The sequence below is a fragment of the Pipistrellus hanaki genome (assembly GCF_964339955.1).
Source record: "Pipistrellus hanaki genome assembly, chromosome: 18".
NCBI lineage: Eukaryota > Metazoa > Chordata > Mammalia > Chiroptera > Vespertilionidae > Pipistrellus > Pipistrellus hanaki.
Genome location: NC_140520.1, coordinates 412,277 through 431,574, shown reverse-complemented (window position 1 = coordinate 431,574; position 19,298 = coordinate 412,277). Strand labels below are relative to the sequence as shown.

The 19,298-nt window shown below is 50.1% G+C and overlaps 4 protein-coding genes across 4 annotated transcripts; 1 reads left to right on the top strand and 3 right to left on the bottom strand.

Moving 5' to 3' along the window:
- Positions 1-1,828: 1,828 nt before the first annotated feature.
- On the bottom strand, positions 1,829-3,444 carry LOC311612585 (histone H3.1-like). Its single transcript, XM_084865640.1, has one exon. It carries the CDS (start codon positions 2,744-2,746, stop codon positions 2,336-2,338), a length of 411 nt encoding a protein of 136 aa, XP_084721766.1. The 5' UTR covers positions 2,747-3,444; the 3' UTR covers positions 1,829-2,335.
- A 12-nt stretch (positions 3,445-3,456) lies between these two features.
- LOC311612588 (histone H2A type 1-D-like) lies at positions 3,457-3,987 on the bottom strand. The gene has a single exon (XM_084865643.1). The coding sequence runs from the start codon at positions 3,951-3,953 to the stop codon at positions 3,561-3,563; it is 393 nt and encodes a 130-aa protein (XP_084721769.1). The 5' UTR covers positions 3,954-3,987; the 3' UTR covers positions 3,457-3,560.
- A 238-nt stretch (positions 3,988-4,225) lies between these two features.
- On the top strand, positions 4,226-5,110 carry LOC311612593 (histone H2B type 1-C/E/F/G/I). Its single transcript, XM_084865647.1, has one exon. The coding sequence runs from the start codon at positions 4,275-4,277 to the stop codon at positions 4,653-4,655; it is 381 nt and encodes a 126-aa protein (XP_084721773.1). The 5' UTR covers positions 4,226-4,274; the 3' UTR covers positions 4,656-5,110.
- Positions 5,111-9,384: 4,274 nt separating this feature from the next.
- On the bottom strand, positions 9,385-10,157 carry LOC311612666 (histone H4). The gene has a single exon (XM_084865777.1). It carries the CDS (start codon positions 10,114-10,116, stop codon positions 9,805-9,807), a length of 312 nt encoding a protein of 103 aa, XP_084721903.1. The 5' UTR covers positions 10,117-10,157; the 3' UTR covers positions 9,385-9,804.
- Between the last annotated feature and the right edge of the window lie 9,141 nt (positions 10,158-19,298).

The window sequence follows — 19,298 nt, the reverse complement described above, 5'->3', positions numbered from 1 at the left end:
AGAAAGGGCAAATAGCAATATTAAATTATTTCTTCTAATTAATCCCCTTTGAATGTGCATGAATTTCATGCACCAGGTCACTAGTGAATTATAAATACAAACAAGATCTGGTTTTGTGGGAGAGAAAATAAGATAATAAAACTCGTTAAAATTAAATTATTTTCGGTAAACAGTGCTAGAGAGCATATGCAGCTGTGTGCAGTCAGCAAGAGGATGGAAGGTCAGACTCAATGCCACCTGTAGACAGGATCAGACCAAATTTGGAGTCAAAGTAGTGATTAAAACACGCTATTGTTTTAATATACTTTTTAGGTATAACAATCTGATACAGAAGCTCCAGTCCTATCTGCCTCGATCCAGTCATTTTCCCCCTCAGCTAACTAAAGAAGACAAACCATGTTCTAATGCGCAGTCCGCAGTGAGACCTCAGGTCTGTAATAAAATCAAATGGCCTCAGGTCACGTTGTTGCCGGTCACTGCTTTAGAGGACAGCTAATTCTACGCCGGGATTAAACATACAATTTGTGACTGCTTGCTCCTGCTGAGAGTTCACAGAAGGCTGCCTTTCTCACTGACACCAAAAGCACCAATTTAAAGAACAGGTTCCTGAGACGCATTCATGAGAATCACCCCAGGAGAACTGGAACCACGTTCATTGAGGGGTCTGGGTGGCTCTGAGACCACATTTCTAACAAGATCCAAGCTTTGCCCAAACTGCTGCTTTCCCCCAGCCTGTCAACAGAGCCTTCTGTTCTGCCACCAATACGCTCATCAACGGGCATAAACAATGACCTCATTTTTCTGTGTGAAAAAGGATAAATATTTCACAGGAAAACCAAAGATGCCTCACTTCTACCTATGCATTGAGATGGGAATGACGTAAAAAACAGCAAAAGTCGCCCTAGCCACTGCAGCTGTTCTAAGCCTCGGCCTGGGAGCCAGGAGGTCACGGTTCAATACCTGGTTGAGGCACATGCCCAGGTTGTGGGCTTGGTCCCTGGGGTGGGGCGTGCAGGAGGCAGTGGATCAATTATTCTCATAATTAATGTTTCCCTCTCCCTGCCTTGCTCAAATCAATAACATTTTTTTGAAAAGCAAAGATCAGCCCTAGCTGGGTTGCTCAGTGGATAGAGCGTCAGCCAGCAGAACGAAGGGTCCCAGGTTCAATTCATGTCAGGGGCACATGCCCTGGTCACTGGCTCGATCCCCAATAGGTGATGTTCAGGAGGCAGCTGATCAATGGTTCATTATTGATATTCCTATTTTTCTCCCTCTCCCTTCCTCTGAAATAATTTTTTAAGAAGCAAAGATCAAAGGTGTCCCAATAGCATGTTTCCCAGTGATCAATGGCCAAACATGTGGCAACAAAGCTGTTTTAGGGTCAACAGAAAATGCAACCCCATCCAACGTCCTGTGGGTCAAGAACCTCGCCTTTCACAATGTGACCCTATCATCCGAATTTCACATACGATCTCTGCCCCGTCCAATCTTAAAACACAAGGAAACTCGGGCCATCACCAAGCCCCTATGGGACGCCTGAAACTCAATTACATCCTCTTTCCCGCTAGCCAGCAAGGGTCCTATCTTGGGACAACTTCTAAACACAACCCTCTCATTTTCGGGGTGCAAAGGAGCCCCAGAGAGGCCTGGGGGGGACATCTGAAACATTAGAGGAAATTAAAACCAGCGGAGCCACCTCACCCCCAGTGTACAAGCTGAGCAACTGTGCCCAGTCCCTTATGAAAACAGATCACCTCAATGTCCCAAATCAATTCTTAAAAATTCAACACATTAAAAACGTAACAATATATAGAAACGTTTTTTTAAAAATTCAATAAATAAGTGGGGAGCTCTTCAGAGCCTGTGAGTTGGGTGTGAAGTCAGTTCCTGGGAAGCCCGTTCGGTGGTGAGGCCTCGAACCTGGGTTTCACTGGAAGAGCAAAGCTGTTTACTTGGCGGCTGGAGAGGCCATTGTTTCCCAGGCGCCTCGGGCTGGGAGGCCCCATGGCTAATGTGAGCAGAACCTGACCAGTCGCACAAACCCCGCATTGCCCGAGGGGCTTCGGGACGCGGCCTTTGTGGGAGGAAAGGGAGGATCTATTGTCTAAGATTACCACCCAATTAATGGTAACCAGGTGGAAATTACCTGCGCCAGGTGTGAATTAGGAGTCCACAGACGCGTTCTCCATAATGACTGCTCACATTTGCAACAAGCTGTGAGCTACCGGGGGAACTAACTTAACCCCCAAACCCTGGGCCACAGCGCTTCCTATTGAGACTCTAGGCGGCTCTAAAAAGAGCCTTTGGGTTTCCGCGTTGGTGGAAAGGACCGAGCTCAGGCGCGCTCCCCGCGGATGCGGCGCGCGAGCTGGATGTCCTTGGGCATGATGGTGACGCGCTTGGCGTGGATGGCGCACAGGTTGGTGTCCTCGAACAGCCCCACCAGGTAGGCCTCGCACGCCTCCTGCACCGCCATGACGGCCGAGCTCTGGAAGCGCAGGTCGGTCTTGAAGTCCTGCGCGATCTCGCGCACCAGGCGCTGGAACGGCAGCTTGCGGATCAGCAGCTCCGTGGACTTCTGGTAGCGCCGGATCTCGCGCAGCGCCACGGTGCCGGGCCGGTAGCGGTGCGGCTTCTTCACGCCGCCCGTGGCCGGCGCGCTCTTGCGGGCCGCCTTGGTGGCCAGCTGCTTGCGGGGCGCCTTCCCGCCCGTGGACTTGCGCGCTGTCTGCTTCGTGCGAGCCATTCGGAGGACAGTGAGGGGAGGCCACTAACTGGGATAAAGAGGGGCAGGAAGCGGAGGGAGCCCTTATATACCCTCGAACCCATGCTGATTGGCTGTGCGTTTTTTCAAAAGCCCCGCGCAAAGAAGCCATTGGCTGAAATGGAGAAGGTGATTGGTGAATTACTAGACAGCTGATGAATTGCTCCGCACTCAGGTCTATTAAACGCTGATTAAAAAAATACATATAGAAATTAATTTTCTAAATTTCTTTGTTGTATCTCAAATTGTAGATAAGGAACCACTTGGGGACCCAGGGAAGGTGCTAATCCTCATTGGGTCTGTCTTGGGTCAGAGGGCTGTGAGGACCACGCACTGAGAACAGATTCACTTGTATTGGCTTTTCCTGAGACTAGACCAGTGACCGCAGGCAAACTCCAGGCTACCATCCGCACCCGCCTCCCGCGGGGGACTTTCTGTCCTGAGAACTGACGCTCTTTATCCCTTTTACCTTTGGTTTCCCTCCTCCCTGGAGAAACTCAAGACCGAGCCAAACTGTCCACACTCTACAGACTCTCCAAGCCTATCCTTCACGGGCTCCTCCCAAATTCAAAAACCTTAAGTCCTTTTCCCGGGGCCGCATTCAAGCACAAGAGCCACAAGTACCCAAGGCAGTTAACGCCGGATGCATGGGCTGCAGCGACTACGGAGAAAGGTGGTTAATAACCTCCATGACGGGAAGAGATAGCACTAAAGCTTGCTCTTTTTACGAGGAAATGTGTGGCTCTGAAAAGAGCCTTTGGGTAGAGCAGAAGGCAGTAGGTTGTGGGCACTTGGTTTACTTGCCCTTGGCCTTGTGGTGGCTCTCGGTCTTCTTGGGCAGCAGCACGGCCTGGATGTTGGGCAGCACGCCGCCCTGCGCGATGGTCACCTTGCCCAGCAGCTTGTTGAGCTCCTCGTCGTTGCGGATGGCCAGCTGCAGGTGGCGCGGGATGATGCGCGTCTTCTTGTTGTCGCGGGCCGCGTTGCCCGCCAGCTCCAGGATCTCGGCCGTCAGGTACTCCAGCACGGCCGCCAGGTACACGGGCGCGCCGGCCCCGACCCGCTCCGAGTAGTTGCCCTTGCGGAGCAGGCGGTGGACTCTGCCAACTGGAAACTGCAGGCCGGCCCGGGAGGACCGCGTCTTGGCCTTGGCGCGCGTCTTGCCGCCCTGCTTCCCGCGTCCAGACATGATGCACCGACAAACTTCGTAGGAAGTACTGCGAGAGGGCGGGCGGCCCTTTTTATAAACGTTTTTGGGCGCGAAACATATGTGTCATAGTTTAGGGCTGCGGCTTCATCTTAGCCAATCAAAATGCAAATTTGGCATTCTTTCGTTCTGATTGGATAAAGCTCATTTTTTAAAAATGTTTTTGTGAATAACCACCAATCAGACAGGATCTGTAATTTATCACTTAATTTGCATACGAGGCTCTTTATAAAAGGGATACGTTGCGCCCCACCCTTAATTCTTTCTCTACTTTCCCTGAGTGCTTTAGCAGTAGTTCTCACCATGCCTGAGCCCGCCAAATCCGCGCCCGCCCCGAAGAAGGGCTCCAAGAAGGCGGTGACCAAGGCGCAGAAGAAGGACGGCAAGAAGCGCAAGCGCAGCCGCAAGGAGAGCTACTCGGTGTACGTGTACAAGGTGCTCAAGCAGGTGCACCCCGACACCGGCATCTCGTCCAAGGCCATGGGCATCATGAACTCGTTCGTCAACGACATCTTCGAGCGCATCGCGGGCGAGGCGTCGCGCCTGGCGCACTACAACAAGCGCTCCACCATCACGTCCCGCGAGATCCAGACGGCCGTGCGCCTGCTGCTGCCCGGCGAGCTGGCCAAGCACGCCGTGTCCGAGGGCACCAAGGCCGTCACCAAGTACACCAGCTCCAAGTGAGGCGCCGCGGCCCGGCCCCCGACCCCAAAGGCTCTTTTCAGAGCCACCCACAATGTCTGAAAGGTCTGTAACTCCACATCCGGTGCAAATATTTAAGGCAAGGAACTTGCCTCTCCCTGGTCCTGTCGGTAAAAGTGATCTATGCAACTGGGGTGTTGGTTACTGTGATTGGCAGCAAAGCAAAGGTGGCCTCGGGCTGGTTTTTCACTGAAAATGCCCCTGAGTTTTTTCTAGAAACTAAAGTGGCTCGTCTCGGCCATCCTGTGAAGGTTTACATTCAGCTGGTATCCAGGGTGTAAAGAGCTGCAGGAGCTGCTGAGAGCTTGGAGAAAGTGTCCATTTTATGTAAATTTTCCCGCTGCGGGCAATTCCCCTGCAGAGGGCCCACTGAATTTCCTCTCTGATCAATTTCATTTAAGCCCCAAGGGCTTCCAGCGTTCCTAACTCTTGTCCAGAGCTTTGGTTTTTGTTTTTTTTTTGTGTTTTTCCCCATTAGGTTTCCATCTCCTAGGACTTTTTTCTAAGGTTTTGCAGGATTTAACATCTGTGTGCTACGATCCTACGATCGCCACAGGATCTCCCATTTACAGGGGAAGGACCGCGACTTGGGATCGAGTTGTCAGGACCGTTTCCACGATTTGTCAGACTTTTTCTCGGGGAAGAGGCTGGTTATAGGGATGGGGGAACCGTGGAAGGAAAGTAGGTGGTTAGAATCAGAGGAACGTGGACATGGCCAGGAGACACGTGTTCTCTGAGGCCCAGCACAATCCTGGCAGCTAAAGTTCCTTTAAAGTAGACGCCAAGGGGGGAATGTAGGGTCGGCTGGCAGCCAGTCGAACCCAGAACTGCGGTGGGAAGGGGAAATCGTGGCCGACGGCAGAGTGAATCCGAGCTTAGAGAGCTCACTTTCTACTTAGGAGCAATGTGGGGCGTCACGTCTTTTCCCTGAAATGCCTCTGTCCGTGTTCGTGTGAACTTGAGTAGTGACGGGGGTGTAATGGCCTTTGTGAAGAAAGGCCCCTGCGGCCCACGTATTATGGAGGCATTTATTTCTTCCTCTCCAAAGCACGTTTAAAATACTTTTTTTTTTTTAACAGTGTGTTCATAAAAAGAAAAAAGCCGAGTCCCTGCTTTATTCATGGTAAAAAGAAAACTTGTTCACATTGTGAAATGCGTTTGCCTTTCGGCTCGAGGCTCAGAAACGTGCTTGTTGCCAGGCAGGCAGCATGTTGACTGTGCCTCTTTCCAGGATAAACGGTGTGCTCACAGAACATTTTCCTGTTGCAGTGACCTCACACCTTTCTTACTGTAGTCTGAAAGAAAGAAAGAAAGAAAGAAAGAAAGAAAGAAAGAAAGAAAGAAAGAAAGAAAGCTAGAATAGCTTTTAATTTTTTTTTTTCAAAAATCCTATATAATTAATCTGTAATATGCAAATTGACAAGATGGCTGCATCCACAGAGGTTCCCAGAATGAGCTGAAATGAGCAATCAGCAGGGACCTGCGGCTGCGTGGCACTGGGCCCAGGCAAAGGACTGGAGGCTGCACCCCCTGCCTGCACCCCCTGCCTGAGGTCCCCCATGAAGCTCCTGGGACCTCAGACCCACCCCACCGCCTCTCCCCCCTTTCCCCGCCCCGGCACCATGCCGGGGGACCTGAGGCTGTGCTCCCCACCCAGCAGGGCTTGATTGGGTGGTGCTAGCCGGGTCTGGGTCTCACTCGATTTCAAGGTGCACGCAGGTGGGCAGGAACCTGACGATCCCACAGAATACCACAGACTCTGGCAGGAGGAATATTTTCGTATTCATTTTACTAATTTTCTTTCATCTCTGACATTTCTATTATAGAGAAAGGGCAAATAGCAATATTGAAATATTTCCTCCAATTAATTCCCTTTGAATGTGCATAAATTTCATGCACCCACCAGGCCACTAGTAGTAAATAAAGCAGAAGTATTCAACAAGAAAAAGCAGGAGCTAAGGGGAAATGCCCCAGGCAGGACACAGCCCCATCTGCCTCTTTGAATGCCGAGTTCCGGCAAATTACTTAAACCCTCTGTGAGCATCACCTTAGGTTTAAAATAAGAATAAAATGAGTAACTACCAGGTGCCTTGCTGGGCGATCAATAAAAGATCTCTGGTAAAGCTCTGGGACAGTGTCTTAGGGCAGAGTGTCCTCCCAGATGTTAGCTGTAGCTACAGCCTGTGGTCCCACTGGATCTCAGTCCCGATGCCTAGAACATTCGACATCAATTAGGACTTCCTTGTGTGGCAGCTCGAACAGCGCAAACCCCTTCCTTCTGTAACCAGACCACCGAGGGGTCCGAGCTGCCTGCCACCACTTCAGCCAACGCAGCAGAAAGAGGACTGCATGCTATCTGAGTGCTTATTCCACTCCTGCCGGCCGGCCGGGAGAGCAGCTAGTCCTCCTAAAAAATCTGCTCTGTCCACACCCTGAGCCAGCTGTTCATATCGGGTCGAAGGCCAAAGATTACGTGGGGAAGTAGGGATTACAGGCATGGGATACTCATTGCAGGTTACAAGTCATGTGGGCTGGGGGGTCGCCGAGAGTGGGTGCCTGGGGGCACCCGGTACCAGAGCACAGGTAACGGGCTGGCGCTGCTGTAAAGAGCAGGTGCCTCCCGGATGAGATGGTGTTGGCCTCCCGCTTGTAAATCTTTCCAAAACTGAATTAGGCCGAGATCTGCGTTCTTGGGATCCATCTTCTCCCATCAGAAGCTGAGGGAGCCACGGAAAGAGGACAGCCAGCTTCGGACCCGGGGCTCTGAAGTGGAGTTCCCCACGTGGGTTCCTGGAGGCCCGGGACCCCCTGGAGTCGCAGGTAAAGTGTGGGAGGTGCGGGGGGGGGGGCGGGGGACGTGGGATCCATCACTGGGTCCCCAGAGCGATGTTCCCACGGCTCGAACATCCACTCCTTCCTTGAGCGGAAGTTCTGATTTTATCGCCTACTCCTTACGGAGGGCATTTCCCCGCCTCTGCCAACAAGGATAATAGTTCTGCCTGTTCTGCAAATCTCTCAGGGAGAAACTGTCAGATAGAACAAGGGTCTGGAGGTCCGGGCAGTTCTTACTGCATGTCATTCTTGCTAAACGTGAGAATGCCACATAGTGTAGATGAGGTTAGCCCACCACAGGGCAGAAATCGGCATTTAGTTCACCTGGCTTAGAAAGCCACGTGTAATTGACAAAGTGTACAGAAGCCTCCCTTCCGGGAGGCACAGCTTTGGAAATGACTGGCCTGCCCCCTGCACTTGTCACAAGTACAAAATAAAACGGGCCCTGACCGGTGTGGCTCAGTGGATAGAGTGTCGGCCTGCGGACTGAAGGGTCCCAGGTTCGATTCCCGTCAAGGGCTCTTCTGGGGACCTGCTCCGCTCTGCTCTCCTTCTGCCCCCCTCTGCTCCCCTCTGCCTCCCCTCTGCCCCCTTCTGCTCCCCTCTGCCCCCCTCTGCCCCCCTCTGCCCCCCTCTGCCCCCCTCTGCTCCCCTCTGCCCCACTTCGCTCCTGGGCGGAGCCACAGCACCTCCTTGCCACCTCCCCACTCTCCTTCCTGGTCTCCCTTCTACTTGGAGCTTCACTTTCTCCATTTTCTTCCCCACTCATCACCTTGCCGGCAAGGCCTTCCATGGCCATACCACTTAAAAATAAAGAAGTAAATAAAATAAAAAGATCGCCTACCCATGTTTCGGTGATCTTCATAGCACATAGCACCGAGCACATCTGACACACTTTTTCTTGTGTTGTTGGTTCCCCCAATAAAATACTGGCTCTATGTCTACAGAAATATTTCGCTCACTGCCATAAATCCCCGAAGTATAAGTAATTCCGTGTCTGGCTCATGCTATTCGCTCAATCTTTTTGTTTGTTCGTTAAATTAACATCCTAAATTTATCTCCTCAAACCGGTGCCTTAGCTCCAATAACGTCTGATGTTTTCCCAATTTAAGTACTGGAGTCCATATCCTCAAAATAGATGACTGAAAATAACACTGATTTTCCTGACCTCAAAGTGATGGGGGGTGGGGGGGGAAACATGATAAATGGAGCACCTGAATTAATCTGAAAGATAATCATTATTTTTAAAATTCTGAAACACATCTATATATAATACATGTAAGATATACAAAAAGCCAGTGTCCGTGACGACCAGGGCGACCAAGCGACGGGTCGACACGAGGGGCCCTGAGCACCTCCGGGTCCCTCCCCCGCGGCCCCCGGGCTCGGAAAGCTGCAGGAGGGCGGGGCCTCTAGTGTCTCCTGACAATCAAACCGGAGCGCGATGGCGGCTCTAACTGCTGGCTTTTAGGGTAATGGGAGGGTGGGGGCTGAAACAGGCCTTCAGTGGAGGAAAGAGAAATTGCTGAAAATGGACTTCGCCCCGAAATCGGAGAAGAGTCTGAGCGCGCAGCCGGTCACCGGCGGGAGCTGGAAGGAAGGAGGGAGGAGGGAGAGGGAGGAGGGAGGGAGGAGGAAGGAGGGAGGAGGGAGGAAGGAGGAGGGAGGAGGGAGGGAGGAGCGGAACCCGCACCCGCGCCGGGAAGCCCTCCTCCTCGATGCACGGAGGCCTCCAGGCTGTTAGGTTCCGATCGCAGCGCCGACCGCTGAGCCGGGAACGTGACTCTCCAGCTGCTGGGCTCGGGCTCCGGGACAGAGAACGGCCCCGTTTAGACCCACCGACCCCGGAGCCCAGGGACTGGAGGGGGTGACGGCGCGATGCCCGGAGGAAGCAGGGGCAAAGTGCGCAGACATAGCTGACGGCCCAGGCAGTTTTAAGCAGTTTTACCGGGAATTTTTTAATGGATCCAAGTTCTCACGGGGAGAGGTTGCAGGCTCACATGCTCACAATTTGTACATTAACTTGTATTCTCACTGGACAAGTCAAAACCAGCTCAGCGGAGCTTCCGGCCGCCGCAAGCGCATTGTCCTCAACCAGTGAATTTTGAAGGGAGCACAAGGCACCGCCAGGAAAGGAGGGCCCCAAGGGGACACCGAGTGGAGCCCAGTCTTGAACTCACCCCACCCAGGTCACACACCGAACAAAAGCACAAGCAGCGCTCAGCTCCTCCGAGAGGGCGTGGGCGGCCCTGAAAAGGGCCTTTGGTTTTGCGCAGGAGCCGGCGGGCGGGGAGCGGGCTCAGCCGCCGAAGCCGTAGAGGGTGCGGCCCTGGCGCTTGAGCGCGTACACCACGTCCATGGCCGTGACCGTCTTGCGCTTGGCGTGCTCCGTGTAGGTGACGGCGTCGCGGATCACGTTCTCCAGGAACACCTTGAGCACCCCGCGCGTCTCCTCGTAGATGAGCCCGGAGATGCGCTTGACGCCGCCGCGCCGCGCCAGGCGGCGGATGGCGGGCTTGGTGATGCCCTGGATGTTGTCGCGCAGCACCTTGCGGTGGCGCTTGGCGCCGCCCTTGCCCAGGCCCTTCCCGCCTTTGCCGCGACCGGACATAGTGACTGAGATCAGACAGACTCCGAACAGACTGAGCCACAGAGGCAGCCCGCTTATATACGCGGAGTGCGGACCTAATTGAAAACAGAAGGCGCGCATGAACTTCCGCCGGATATAGGCCCCACGCCTCACGACCTCGCGCCGGCTTACGTCACCGTGAATGGAGTCCCGCCTCCCGCGTGACGTCGCGGGTCTCCAGATGAGGATTTCTAGCATTAACTGCTGGAAACTAAAGAAATTGACCATTTTTTTCGCGTAGAAACACGGGAAACGGTATAATAATTTATAAACTTATTAGAGCCAGACTGACGACATGCGAGGGAGCAAGATCTCAAGTGCTCAGGAGGACAGTTTTGTAGCTTCTTTTTTCCCCCACTTGCCATGGGGGCGGATTGCACCAACGCGGGGGAAACAAGGTGCGGGACAGAACTGCTCCCCCGAGGGCGGCTACGCTCTGAGGGGCTGGGAGCCAGAGGGGGTTCAGGACCTGTTGATCTAGATGCAAAAGGACAATGGGCAGGGCTCGCTTAAGGCAAGATAACCTCTCAGTGAACTGTCTGTGGCCCGACCACCCCGGGAGGTTACTTTCTTTCATGAATTTACCAGAGAAGAAATCTTTTCCCTTCCCACGGGTCACACCGGTTGGTTGGAGATCGTAGCGCCGGCCCCAGATGAGCTGGCTCCTGGGCTGGGCACTGCGGTGGAGCGGAATCCGCTTGACTCTCCGGCCCACGGGGAGGTCCAGTGGGAAACAGGCAGGTGGAGCCCGTGGGGCAGACCGGGAAGTCTGAGCAGCCTAATCACCGAAACCCACCGGGCAGAAATTCTATACCCTTAATCTTGCCCCTTTGACCCCTGCCTCATGCGTTGTTTCACTAGTTTCTTGCAGAACAGAATGCAGGCGTTCACCAACCAGAAGGTGTGAGAGGTCTATCTGGCCCTGAATTCAGAACCGAACACCAGAATCTCTGAGACCCCGGGTAGACGCCCACAAACGACGCCCCCTCTCAGCTGGAAGTAGCTACGGAAGATTGACCTTCGTCCCCAGACCTTGCCCGGACTCTCAATTTTTAAAAAATATTACCAGAAGCCTGGAATGATAGATCCTCCCTTCCTCCAATTGATGGACAGATGTAAACTCCACCTGCAGCCAGACCTGCCTGAGCACTGAACCACCCATCAGCACCTGCCAAATACCCTAAGCCCCCGATCCCTGAGTTCCTAGGCCCCTAATCATAGGCCTTACCTGAAACCACCGATCAGCGTGTGCCGAGTGCCCTAAGCCCTGTCACCTCTCTTTCCTCCCCTTCAAGGTACATGGACCCCCGGCCCTCGATGTCTTCCGCTCTCTCTGGAAGCAGCCGGCAGTGGTACTTTTCTCTTCAATAAAGCCAGTGTTCTGGCATCTCCGGCCCCACTCTGTTTCATCTTTTAGAAATAAAAGAACGTGTTTGGACTCCGAGTGGGAGGCACAGGAAAGGAGGGAAGACCTGTAGCCGCCGGGGACCTGGCCTCCGGGAGCAGGGGAAGCTCGGGTCGGTGACTGGGCCGGAGCCACGAGGAGTCAATCAGGTGGGACCGGGAGACAGAGCCTCCTGTAGCTCAATGTACCTACTTCCAGCTTCACTGGCGGCCCTTCATCCGGCCCCGCTCCGAATCTGCTTGTAATAACTTGCCCACGGTTTTGCTTAAATCTCTGACCGCGGCATCGCGAGACACGGCCCCGGGAGGAAAAACCTCGGCTCACGGTTCAGGTTTTCACTGTTTCCAATCAACCCCCACCCTCACCCCACCTCAGCCCCGGCTGGAGTCTAAAAACTGTCACTTCCCTCTCGTCCCCTCCGCTCCACACACACCCCCAAACCAGGGAAATCCAACCAAAAGCGTGTTCTGCCTGAAGGTGGGGCCACGGAAGCCCGGGTCCCTCGCGGCGAGGTTATTTTTTTTCCCCCCTGTGTATAAAGCCTGTAGTTCTCATTTCACTATCTAGCCACCCTCTCCTCTGCGCCCAGTCACCCCTGTGTGTTACTGTTTACTTCTCTGTTCCTACTTTTGCCTTCTCTTTGACTCTGGTAGCGACACTATTCCAAACAGAATTGGCAACTTGTGGAAGTGAAAGCATTGGGATAAATAGGTGCTCTCCCGCGAGCCGTTTCTAGAGATGAACGTGGCTCGCCTGGGAACTGAGTTAAGTAGATGATTAGAGAGGCTGTGGGGCAGAGAGCAGAGTGGCGCAGCGGAAGCGTGCTGGGCCCATAACCCAGAGGTCGATGGATCGAAACCATCCTCTGCTATCTGTGTTTTTTTTTCCTCCTCTTTTAAAATTATGCAGTTTATGTACATAACAAGGAAAGAAAACAAGAAAAGTCAAAACAAACGAGCCAGTAGAGCCAATACTCCCAGGACGTGCGATTTAAGAAAAGTAAGGAAATGCCTTCTGCGTGCAGAGCTTGAGGTCACCGACACTCGCTAACAAGCTCGAAAGGAGCCCTTCTAAACACAATCTTTCACTAATATCGTATTATTGGGCCAAACACCCCACGGAACATTATAAAGTCTGTAAATACCTTGTTCATCGAATGAGCCATTGAAACACGTTATTGTGTAGATGTGTGTATTGAGTGTAAATATTGCTAACAGTCAAAATTTTTGTACTCCTGCCATAGTGGGTTATTTTAACTTATTAATATATGGACGCCTCAAAAAAAAAAAATAGTAACAGTCCTGGACCTCTTTAAACCCTCGAGAATCGCTGAGAAAAGCATTCTTTTCTTCAAATGGATAGAGACATCGTGTGAAAGCGCTCTAATCTCACATTATAGCAATTACGGGCAATAGGATAGTGAAGACCGAGGCGGGGAGCGGATGGGAGGAGGGGGAGAAAGGGGGTGGGGGGGCGGGGGGGCGGACAATCGGAGATATCTGTAATACTAACAACAATAAAAAAAAAATTTTTTTTAATGAAAAAAAAATCAGAGAAAGCACCAGAAGAGCATGGCAGGATGGCTAGAGGAACACTCGTGAGGATGCTTCCTGAGAGTAAGTCCCCCTTACGGGTGCGGTTACCATGACAACTCTCCAGACAGCTGGCCCAGACTGAACGTAGTGAATGTGAGTGAGTTGATAAGAAAGAAATAAGTTCGCTTATTAGAAAATATCCCTTGATGCAGACAATATGCAATACTTTGGCATCGCTTAGATGCTCAAAACTCCAGTTTTCTGCTCAGCAGGGGTTGACTGAAATGACTTTTCTTTCCATAGAGTCCCCATATGCGACAATGCTTAAATGACTGTCAGTTTCAACGTTTCGCCAATCCCGACTCCGTGGCCCCAAACGATCCCATAGCGCCTAGAATTTCCATCTTTTAAGACGAGAAAGCCCAGGCGACATAGCCTTTGCATCACGACGAAGGACTCAGGACCCAGCTGGAAGAAAGCTCATTATGCTTTTACATATTCCAGCAAGCCTAACCTGCCAGGGACCACGTGGCCTAACGGATAAGGCGTCTGACTTCGGATCAGAAGATTGAGGGTTCGAATCCCTTCGTGGTTAACTTTTAGCTCCTGTTTAGTAGAGGTATCAGGTATCATTTTGCCAACAGACTGCCCTAATCCATAAAAGAGGTTCAGGAGTAGCACTCTCACCAATTTTTTTTCACATGCTTTTCTTTTCTCTTCTTTTTTTCCTTTCCTTTTCTTTTCTCTTTCTTTCTTTCTTTTTTTTTTTTTTTAAGTTCTGGCTGCTGTGGAGTCTATGTTAATGTTTTTCACTCTTCCCCTCCTGTTCCACCTTCCTTTCTTCCTTCCATTGTATCCTCATCAAATGAATGAAAACAGCCTGCATTCCATCCTAAATTACACAGCAGAAATAGTAAGATCATTAAAAGAACCCAGGTATTTACAGAAGTGTGTATGCAACAGGAAGACAGAGAAGGTACCTGTGCAAAATGTACAAACACACATTTTTGTGCCTGCATAACTCATGTTAATAATAATGTGTAGGATGAAGAGAAGGTAATTTCCTGGTGAAACATGGTCTTTGGTTTGGGATCTAAATATTGGTTCAAACATGGGGGCCGTGAGTGCTCTTGCCAGGTCAAAGCAATGAATAATTAAAACAAGGTAGAAAACAATAACCAGGTAGCTATGGGCCCTTTCTTTCCCAGCCCGTTTCTTAGAGCTCCTGTCTGACTGGTTTCCACTAGTCCTCTGTGAAGTCCAGATTGTACAGAGAACAAAAAGGCTTCCCTCTTTTGTACTTAATGTACTCATTCCACTTTCCTCCCCTCTTTGGTACTTAGGGAGAAAAACAAAGCCTTTGGGTTTGAGAAAGGTGATGGGCAGAGGCAAAATTCCCCTAATTTACCTCCTTACTTTGGGACAATACAAGCGATGGCCACTTTTAAAACCCTCCCTTAACGTGAATTAAAAGGAGTGACACTTACCCAGGTCTGTTGGCTTCATGGTGTGATGGTCTTCCTGTGCCCTAACCTCATAACTTCTAACCTGTAATTAGTATCCCATGCCTGTAATCCCTACTTCCCCACGTAATCTTTGCCCTTCGATCTGATATGAACAGCTGGCTCGGAGTGGGGTCAGAGCAGATTTTTGAGGAGGATCGGCTGCTCTCCCGGCCGGCCGGCAGGAGTAGAATAAGCGCTGAGATAGCATGCAGCCCTCTTTCTGCTGAATTGGCTGAAGTGGTGACAGGCAGCTCGGACCCCTTGGTGGTCTGGTTACAGAAGGAAGGGGTTTGTGCTGTTTGCACTGCCAGACAAGGAAATCCTAATTGATGTCAAATGTTAGGAGGCTTTTGGGCCTCCTGCCCTGTTCTAGGCCTCGGGACTCCGATCCAGTGGAAGTCGCCCATTACAGGTAATTGAAAAACAGACACTTAAAGGCAGGGGGAGGGATTGAAACTTCACCCAAGCATACAAGTCTTTGAATGTTTACAGTGTGCAAACTTGGAGAAACAGGATTTAAAAGGCTGGGGCCCGTCCTGAAAACCTTATTCTCACAGAAGGTAAAGTGGGGTAAGACTGCTCAGGCATCCCTCGCGTCCATAATTACCTCTGGTTCTTTGTTGGAGGAAAAAGCAACATATATGGAAAGCATATCAGGTATGACCCAATTCCTGAAGACTCCACTTGGGCTTGCAGTCAGGATCATCACCTCCCGAGCTTTTAGTTCCAAGATGAAATGGGTCATAGTGGGTGAGCCATCTTTGAACCATAGTCTATAAGCCATCTATTGTTAGGTGAAATTCAAACACAGGTATTGCTTTAAAAATCCACGCTTCTTGGGTCTCAATCTTCATGGGAGTCCGCTGACTTCTGACACGTGTGCTTCAGAAGTTTCCAGGTCTCAAAAGTTGCAATCCCAGTCTCAGAGAAATTAATCTCTACCCTGTGCGCCTGGCCACTTGCTATAATTTAGTCTAAGGTGAAAACGGGGGACAGGTGAGATCTTGATGGGAGAACGTGCTAAAATTAAGATGTCCATGGCAGAATAGAATCAAAGAAGGGAGAAATCAATAGAAGCTGGGGGCCTCGGGAAAGATCTTCGATTTAAATTAATTCCAACTAAACTATAGGGAGAAGAGGCATACTTTCCTTTGCAGATCCACGGGATAGGGACCCTTGATCTGGGTCTTGACAATGGATTTTACCAGAAGGGAGCAGAGACTCCCCGGGCGGAAGGAACCACACGATCAAAGGCACAGGATGAGGCAGTTTCTACCCCTGAGGGGCAAAGGCTGAGTTTGATGGGGAAGTTGGAAGGGCAGGTACCGATAAGGTGTCCAGACCTTATCAGAGAACCTTGCACTTGGAAACGTGCCTGAGATTTAAAAGGCAAAGGATCTGAGACAAACTGCCGACACAGGGCACTGAGCTAAGAAAGGGACCAACGGCTTCCTTGAATCACCCGCAGCACCGGAAGCACTACATCGGCCCGGGAGATTCTGACTCAGTGCTCAGCGTGCATTTTCCGTGCTTTGCTTACAGATCAATAACCAATAGCCCGCTCAGAAAACACCAAAACAGCCCTCATGTAACTAACAAAACAGCCCCTTGTAATAACAAGCGCTAAAATCTTACGCCCACCACAGACAGAGGGGGTTCTGGAGCGACGAGGATGGGATTCGAACCCACGCGTGCAGAGCACAATGGATTAGCAGTCCATCGCCTTAACCACTCGGCCACCTCGTCAGCTACGTAAGACCTTCTGGTAAATATTACATTTCATCATTTCATTGAATTGTTTGGCATTTCCTCTTATTTTATTGTAAATCTTCATTCAGGAATATGACGTGTTTGTTTGTCTGGATGTCCCTCCTGCTTTGATTAAAGAAGAAAAATAAAGAAGAGCTTACAGTCCCGAAATGGAGGGGTAGGTTGAGGATGTGAACTTGAATAAAAATGACAAAATACACTTCCAAAGAGAAGGGTGGAGTCTAAGAAAACTAGAACTCACAGGAACAGAAAGTGGTTATAAGGGATTTCCTTGGGGGTGGGAAACTGGGGAGACGTGGGTCAAGGAATGAAAAACTTACTGTTGGAAGTTAGAGTCCGTCTGGAGATGTACAGCACACACCGAGGATAAGCTACAGGGCTGGATTACAGGCTTTAAAGTTGCTAGGAGACTATCTTAAATGTTCTCACCACAAAAGACAAGAAATTATGGGATGGGATGGAATGATACTGTGGTGATCACACTGCAATACACAGATGTATCCTATCAAGACGTTGCACACGTTAAACTCACACAATGTTGTCAATCAGTTATGTATCTTTGTTCTGAAGTCCTTTCTGTAGCATCTGTCTGGTGTTGGGAGATTTGGGGAGGGCGCGAGGAAACCCGGCTTTGTGCTGGGTTGGATGCTGTGAGGAACTCTGTGGTTGGGACTAAGGTAAGAACATAATGAACCCAAAGCTGTGAGACTAGTGGTCCCTCGTATTAGATGAAAGGAGATGTTTGGCATTGGTGTGGTTTGCACAGTGAGCTTTTATTGTCTGTTCCTAGACGAGATTATAAATTGTTTCATTGTTTGTTTGCTGTTTCTGTCTTCTTTCATTTGGAATGCCCTTCTCTGCTGGCCCTGTTCTTGTTCACAAGAAGAATCCCCTGGCAGAGCAAATATTTAGAACAGCGAGGCACTGAATGCTGATGGGAGTTGGGGGCACGAAGTTCAGGTATGAGGGAGGGAGTGTCTTTTTAGGCCAGAGTGCACCCTGGGTTTGAGAACCTTATGTGCATAGGCCAGGGTGCACCAGGGGTGGAGGGATAAAACAACAGTGGGATGGCAGCAGGCCCCACCGAGATTTGAACTCGGATCACTGGATTCAAAGTCCAGAGTGCTAACCATTACACCATGGGGCCTTGCAAGAAGAACCTGAAATATCTATAAATATTTCTTACGGAGTTTGTCATTCTTAATATTTTGTGAATTATAACTTTAGTTTAAAACCATATTTATTAAATTTAAAACCAGCTATATATAATGCACAGGAAGACCTGGGCCTACAAGCACCACAAACTTCTCAAGATCAAGTACGTGTTAGAAATGGATAGAACCCGAATCCAGAACTGAGGTCCCAGATGTGAAACGCGAATACTTAGACATCTTGAAGAAAATCTAATTTTCCAAGATCTAAAGAGGCCTCTGGCCCAATGAAGGCGGAGGGACAGGAGAAGGCAGGTGTGGAACCAAGAAGGCGTGAGGATGCTCATCAGAACGGTGAGATATCGGGATGGGTGTCCCTCCAGGTGCAAAGGTGATCTTAAGGTAAAGGAAGGTACTAAAAGTTCAGCAGGTCCCACCGAGATTTGAACTCGGATCGCTGGATTCAAAGTCCAGAGTGCTAACCATTACACCATGGGGCCAACGGCCGCTGGCTGCCTGGCAAGCTTTTCCAAAGGGTTTGGCAGTGCGTCCTGTGCCTCTCAATAGGATGACTCCTTTCCTTTGAATGTTCCATGGGTCCGGGAGAAAAGGCGAAACTAAGCAGAGCTCACTTTTGCGTGGAATTTTCCTTCCGTAACAGCGCTCTTTGCAAAATCAAAACTATATTTCTGGGTAATTTTAGAGATTATGAAAAAACTTTCCCCTCTTTAAGTATTTTTACTTCCTTTCTGCCTTTCCTAATAGAATGCAAGTATAATAAAAGATAATTTTTGTTATGTTTACTCTTTTCTATGTTACATATACAATTAAGTGTATGTATTAGAAAGTTAGGGAGCAAAACTATTTTTAATAAAAAAAAAATAAGCTTTAGCTGAAAGCAGCTTTGAAAATTATCTTTGTGGTACTTCCTCGCTAATTCTGGTTGCCGAGGTGGAACGATAAGAGAGCTCCAGAAGGAGGAACGGTTGGAAAATTCTTTTTCAAATGTTTCCTAATCATCAAACATGTTCACAGGAGAATACTGATGCATGGATGTACCCACATTTGGGGGGAGAAAATCAAGTGAAAGAAGTTAGAGGCAGGCGAGGTTTCAGAACTCAGACTTGAGATGGACTGCTGATAGGGAGACAGCAATTCCTAGAGAATTGGAGCCTGAGCATCTTTAGGGTGTAGGCTGAGAAATCCCTATGCGAGCCCACAATCACTTTCAAAGATTTTTCTCTAGCGACAGTTACACTAAGATACTCGTACTACTGCTTCCAGTGTTATGGGAAAATAAAACGGTGTCTCGTGTTTTTTTAGTGTGTGTTTGAATTTCCACAGTTGGTCCAGCAGATGATGGAGTGCTGGGGGGAAAAAAGTGCAATTGCGTAGTCGGCAGGATTCGAACCTGCGCGGGGAGACCCCAATGGATTTCAAGTCCATCGCCTTAACCACTCGGCCACGACTACAAGACTCCAGCTACTGCCTAGATGAATTCCCATGAGGAATATTACCTTTCCTGTTTTAGCCTGGGGTTTCTGTTCGGCACCTGTGAAGATCGAGATGTCGATCATAAATTATTACAAATTGTAACAGGTTGACTATGAGATACACATTCCGATCTGTACCAGGTGTACATACCCTCAAACCTGAGATACTGAATCACCAGTATTGCCAGACTAATGACTAGCATTTCCCGAAGTTGGAGAAGGAACACAGTACACCAGCAGTACTGGTCCCCTGTCCCTACCTGATAGTCCGTGATAAACTGAATTCAATCCCCTTTCCTAAAATT

Bases quoted from the DNA above. Each gene is read 5' to 3' on its own strand.
- LOC311612585 (XM_084865640.1), bottom strand. From the start codon at position 2,746: ATGGCTCGCACGAAGCAGACAGCGCGCAAGTCCACGGGCGGGAAGGCG.
- LOC311612588 (XM_084865643.1), bottom strand. From the start codon at position 3,953: ATGTCTGGACGCGGGAAGCAGGGCGGCAAGACGCGCGCCAAGGCCAAG.
- LOC311612666 (XM_084865777.1), bottom strand. From the start codon at position 10,116: ATGTCCGGTCGCGGCAAAGGCGGGAAGGGCCTGGGCAAGGGCGGCGCC.
- LOC311612593 (XM_084865647.1), top strand. From the start codon at position 4,275: ATGCCTGAGCCCGCCAAATCCGCGCCCGCCCCGAAGAAGGGCTCCAAG.